The following is a 5,619-nucleotide window of genomic DNA, read 5'->3' as shown; positions in this document are numbered from 1 at the left end:
GTCCCGGACGCGCCCTCTTCGCCGCGGCCGCTCGGCCATTTCTCGGTGGGGGGACTCCTGAAGCTTCCAGAAGATGCGCTCGTCAAAGCCGAGAGCCCCGAGAAGCCCGAGAGGACCCCCTGGATGCAGAGTCCCCGCTTCTCCCCGCCGCCGGCCAGTGAGTAGCCAGAACCCAGGCGCCGAGGGAGGGGGCCGGGCGGGGTGTGGGACCCGAGGGCTCCTGCTGGCCTCCGGCGCCTGCGTACCTGCAGCCGGTGCTAGGGAGTCGAGGGCTGCAAGGCTGGGTCTTGCGCCTCCCTCCATTCCCACCCAGGAAGAAGGTTCCAGACCTCCTCGCCTTGGCCCGGAGACGCTGCGGGTGGGAGTTAACGGATAGGACACCGATGTCTGGGCACCCGGCCCCCACCAAACGACCCTGGGGGTCCATGATTCCTCATCTGATCCCAAACTCTGTTTCATCGGCTTCACCCCAGTGGATGAATGTGTGTGGTGCGGAGATCTTGCCTGCACCCGGAGTTTCACTTTCTCACAGTAGGAGCTGGCGTCCCCCAGCCCCTCTTCACTTTCAAGTACCTCTTTGCCTAGAGGTTCCGAAGCTTCTACAGAATTCCACCTCCCCATGCCCTTCGAGTTTGAGGCAGATAGTTGGTGCTTTGGGTGGATGGATGATTCAGGGGTGGGGACATTCAGGTTCCAGTGGAGGGGGCGGGGCACCAAGTCAATTAGGGGAAGGCGCCCTCTTTAATCCCGTCGGAAGCTCACAAATGTCTAGGACTGAGCCATTAAAGTGGAATCCAGGTGCCCAAGGCAGTTCGCTCCAAGGCCTCGCGGCCCACTGGCTGCTCTACTCCGAGAACAGGCTCGCAGATATTTCAGGAGCACGGGAAATTCCCAAGTTTTCCTCGTTTCCTCCGATTATTTTGCTCGGCATAATAGCAGCCAGAATTCAATGGCGTGATGCTGAGGAATGATTTTTATCTGGGGATTAAAAGTCTTTGAAAGGCCAGTCCCTCCCTAAGCCTAATGGCCGGAGAAGGTGGCCCCGCGCTGGGTTGTTGCCGCTGAAGGGAGTGACGTTTCTCTCGGCGCCCGCCCCTCGGGCGGCCGGGCGGAAAGCTAGTTGGGGGCCAAGCGCTTCCCGGACTCCCCGGTGGCCTCCAGCGGGGAAGAAGCGGGGTGTTAACACGAGATTTCGTTTGACTCATATCCTGGTGGTCTGAAAGTCCAAAGGATCGTTGTGGGTTTTTTTTTTTTTTCTGTTTGTTTGTGGTGGTTGTTTTTTAAAAGAAGTGTGAAAAATTGTGTGCTGAGGCAAAACCCGCGTGGTGAAACATCCTCGATTTGAATTCACTTTCTGCCAGGAAAGCTGCTGCATAAGCAGAGTGTCCTTTCCAACGCTTAGGGCCTTGGGCCCCAAGACCACAAAGTCATAGCGATCCCGGCTATGTTGGGAATAATTTGTTCCACATTTTATCCGGGGGCAGTCCCCAGCGGACCCCATCCCCGACCTGCACTAGTCCTGCGCTCTAATGCTTCTTCAATGTCCACCCTTGAGGTTTATTTTGAAGCCAAAAGAAAAAGACAGCTGGGCATGTTGGTGTCTGCTGACTATGCCACAGGTTGAGGGGAGAGGCAATCTCAACACTCCCCCCCCCAACACCAACACACACACACATACACACACACGTTTGAGTGGGGCCAGGGGGCCCTGGCGCCAGGAGTGAACGCAATCCAACAGAGGACTGAGACAATCAAAAGAAAAAGTCCGTTAGAATAAAGCAGCCGCTCGTTCTCCACTCCAGGTATGATACTTTCTATTTCTAAGAGTGCGGGCCACAGTGCATCCTCCATGATGGTCTGCGCTGCTCCACCTCTGGTCTGCGGGAACTACTCCTAGAATCCCGTAGGAGCAAAGCGTTCCAGCGGATAGTGTAGAATTTGATCTGGATTCTATGCCACAGTACGGCCTAGCCCCCGCACTGAAGCACTTCGCGGGCACTGATAAATGTTTGGCCAGCGTGTAAAACTAAATGTGCCCTTGGGCTGGGCGCAAGTCCTCTTTCTGCATGTCTCATCACCTGTATTAACATCCACCTTTCCTCTGTGTGGCCCTGGGAGAAGGCCGGCCATGAAGGCCTTCCTAAGCCACCAGGCAGCACAAAGGTGATTCCACATCTTCCCAGCTGTTTGGGTCTTAGACGTGGACACCGGGCCTTCAACATTTTTCTCCTGAAATCTTAGTTTCTTCATTTGCAAAAAGTAGACAGGAACTTCTCCCCTGCGGGGGTTGCAATGCGAATTGGAGAAAATATCTTTCAAGTGCCTTGCACAGAGCCCGCCACCGAGGCACTGGGCGGCACTCAATATCTGGTATTGTTTGGCTATTATTACTACTTCTTGGGCTGATTATGCTCAAAGCCTCTCTCTTAACCCCTTGCATTTTTCTCATTCGGCCCTCAGGGCGGCTGAGCCCCCCAGCCTGCACCCTCCGCAAACACAAGACGAACCGTAAGCCGCGGACGCCCTTCACCACCGCGCAGCTGCTGGCGCTGGAGCGCAAGTTCCGCCAGAAGCAGTATCTGTCCATCGCCGAGCGCGCGGAATTCTCCAGCTCGCTCAGCCTCACTGAGACGCAGGTGAAGATATGGTTCCAGAACCGCCGCGCCAAGGCAAAGAGACTACAAGAGGCAGAGCTGGAGAAGCTGAAGATGGCCGCCAAGCCCATGCTGCCACCGGCGGCCTTCGGCCTCTCCTTCCCTCTCGGCGGCCCCGCAGCTGTAGCGGCCGCGGCGGGTGCCTCGCTCTACGGTGCCTCTGGCCCCTTCCAGCGCGCTGCGCTGCCCGTGGCGCCAGTGGGACTCTACACGGCCCATGTAGGCTACAGCATGTACCACCTGACATAGAGGGTCCCACGGTCGCCCACCTGTGGGCCATCCGATTCCTCCAGCCCTGGTGCTGTACCCCCGACGTGCTCCACTGCTCGGCACCACCAGCTGCCTTCCTTTTAACCCCCACACTGCTCCAGTTTCACCTCTTTGCTCCCTGAGTTCAGTCTCTGAAGTCTGATCCCTGCCGAAAAGTGACTGGAAGGGTCCCTTAGTACTCTTCTAGAATTTAGATCTACACTCTCAAGTTAAAGAGGGGGAAACTGAGGGCAGAGAGGTTAAGAGATTTATCCAAGGTCCCCAGCAGAATTGGCAGTTGAACAGAACTAGAGGCCATGTCTCCTGCATAGCTTTTCCCTGTCCTGACACCAGACAGGAAAAGCGCAGAGAAATTGATGTCTGACGATTTTGGAAATGAGAACAATCTCAAAAAAAAAAAAAAAAAGACAAGCAAGCCAGGGAGATGAATCCTAGCTTCTTCCATTGGAAAATTTAAGAGAAGTTTAACAACAAAACATTTGCTCTAGGGGGGCAGGGAATACACAGATGCGTTGCAAAGGTAGGTTGAAGGGACCGCTCTCTTACCAGTACCAGAAACACAATTGTAAATTTAAAAAAAAAACTCTTTCTATTTAACAGTACATTTGTGTGGCTCTCAAACATCCCTTTGGAAGGGATTCTGTGTACTATGTAATATACTGTATATTTGAAATTTTATTATCATTTATATTATAGCTATATTTGTTAAATAAATTAATTTTAAGCTACAAAAATTATTTCTTTACTGATTTAGTCTTTTATTTTAATTTTGCTTCTTGCCATCTCTTTCTGTGTACAGTTGCTTTTCAATTTGATGGTAGTTTTACGCCAGCAACTTTGAAAGGTGATAACAGGGTATGCAGGGATAGAGGGGGGTGTCTTTTTGAACACACAGGACAGATCTGCATTAGCAAAGTCAAGTGGAGAATTGAAGCAATTACCTAGGATAATTAGGCTCAATTTTCCAATTCACTTTAAGCTGAAATCGACACTTGCTCGGCAACCTATAACCAACTCTTGCTTTCTTTCTCTCCTTTTAACCTGTCTATGAAAACAAAGCAAATCGCCCAAATGGCTTGATGACTATAGACAGCTAATCCAGACAATTCCCACCTCCGCAAATCTGTTTTTCCCACGGGAGGCCAGCTGGGGGATGGAAGCGATTGCTTTGCCTCTCTAAATTACCCCCAGTGTAGACGCGGTTTGTGGAACTAATTTTGAGCTGCCAGAACATAAGCGCCTTCTCATCCCCTATTCTGGCCGCTAAAACACAACACAACCTAACAAACTTTACAGAAAACCCAGGGCCACCTTCCATGCTCGCCTGGAAAGTCCTCTGCAGGAGCCCTGTTTCCAAACCCTCACAAACTCGGTTTTTCTTAAGATCAGTCTTCCAGGAGAATATATTTACACACGTGCCAAGTTTAGCTTTCCGGGGAATTCTGCAAGGACGCTGAATGCAGAAAATTACCCCTTGGTAAATAAAGCCTATTAAGCTCCAGGCACCGCTCTGTTGTCTTTCGTGTTCGGGCTGCGGCAGACCTGCACATTCCTCTCCTCCTTCAATCTCTGTGGGGTGGCCCGCTCCTCCAAACTCCAAGTAGGATAGCGCCGGACTGTCTGCAGTAAGCCGTTAAGAGGGAGGCCAGTAGACTAAAGATAGTTCGAAACCTGGGTACCTGGCGTTGAACTTGGGCAGGGGTGAACAGCTCCACGGATAGAGACATTAAAAACAGAGTACCGAGCGCAGCGCGCGATTTCTAGCCCCAGGACCCTGAGGTCGGCCTAGGAATTCCCAGTGAGCCCAGGGTTGCGGGAATGCGCCCCGGGCAGGTTCTGCGCGGACGCCGGGCACATTCCGGGGCATCCTGGGCCTCAGATCCTCCAGTCTCTGCAGCTCAGGCAAAGATTCTGTCTACCCTGGCTGGAGCTGCAGGATGAACTTGTTACAACCCCGCTCCTTAAGAAAGAAAAGCTTGCTGTGGAGGGCAGTTTTGCTCCTGGGGAGCCCGGGAGCTGTTGTCCTCGGCCTGGAAACCTCTAGAAAAGCACCAGAACCCGGATCTGGGCCTTTTCGCCCCCCAGAGGGGAGCTTTGCCTAACAAGCTCTCAGACTCCCACGCCACGCAGCTTTCTAAAGGTGCTTAGGGTTGAAGTGCCTCGCCGCGTGTTTTTTCTTTTTTCTTTTCTCTACAAATTAAGCAACCCTCGAATGACTGCACGCAGGACGCACGGCTCTGGCAAATCTGGGTTCCTTTCTGGAACACGCTAGAGACGTCCTCGTCGTGGGTTTAGTATTGAACTTGAAGTCAGAGACCCAATGTTGTTCAGTGTGGATCAAGCCCGCCACTTACTATGAAAGATCACATCATCTCTCTGCACTGCCGTTTTCTCGTCTGTGAAATGGGCCTTGGCCTCTTCCTCCTACACCCCAGGATTTGGGGGAAGGGTCGACGAGCCCCTGCGCGGGAGGGCACCCAGGGAATACCGGGTGCATCTGACTTTTCTTGGCTTACTGCGCGTCCTCAGCACTGAAGTTTTTTCCGCGCATCCGTGAAAGAGAAATGGCAGGGCAGGATCGGGTGTCTCCCCCGGCCCCGGCTCCAGGGCCTCCTGGCTCCTTGGAGTTTGGCAATTTAGGGTAGAGGTAAATTTAGAGCAACATAATTGCGGTAATGAGCAACGGCTCGCGCTC

At 52.9% G+C, this 5,619-nt stretch overlaps 1 protein-coding gene across 1 annotated transcript in view; it reads left to right on the top strand.

Moving 5' to 3' along the window:
- Positions 1–3,658, top strand: part of MSX1 (msh homeobox 1) — a 12,334-nt gene extending 8,676 nt beyond the window's left edge. Inside the window, exons 8-9 of the mRNA XM_011935452.1 lie at positions 1–157; positions 2,461–3,658. Of these exons, the coding sequence (XP_011790842.1) occupies positions 1–157; positions 2,461–2,903 (600 nt within the window). The 3' untranslated portion in view covers positions 2,904–3,658. The remainder of the gene's footprint in view (positions 158–2,460) is intronic.
- The last annotated feature ends 1,961 nt before the right edge of the window (positions 3,659–5,619 follow it).

The sequence above is a fragment of the Colobus angolensis genome, unplaced genomic scaffold (assembly GCF_000951035.1).
Source record: "Colobus angolensis palliatus isolate OR3802 unplaced genomic scaffold, Cang.pa_1.0 Scaffold143, whole genome shotgun sequence".
Lineage (NCBI taxonomy): Eukaryota > Metazoa > Chordata > Mammalia > Primates > Cercopithecidae > Colobus > Colobus angolensis.
This window is presented reverse-complemented; position numbering and strand designations above follow the sequence as displayed.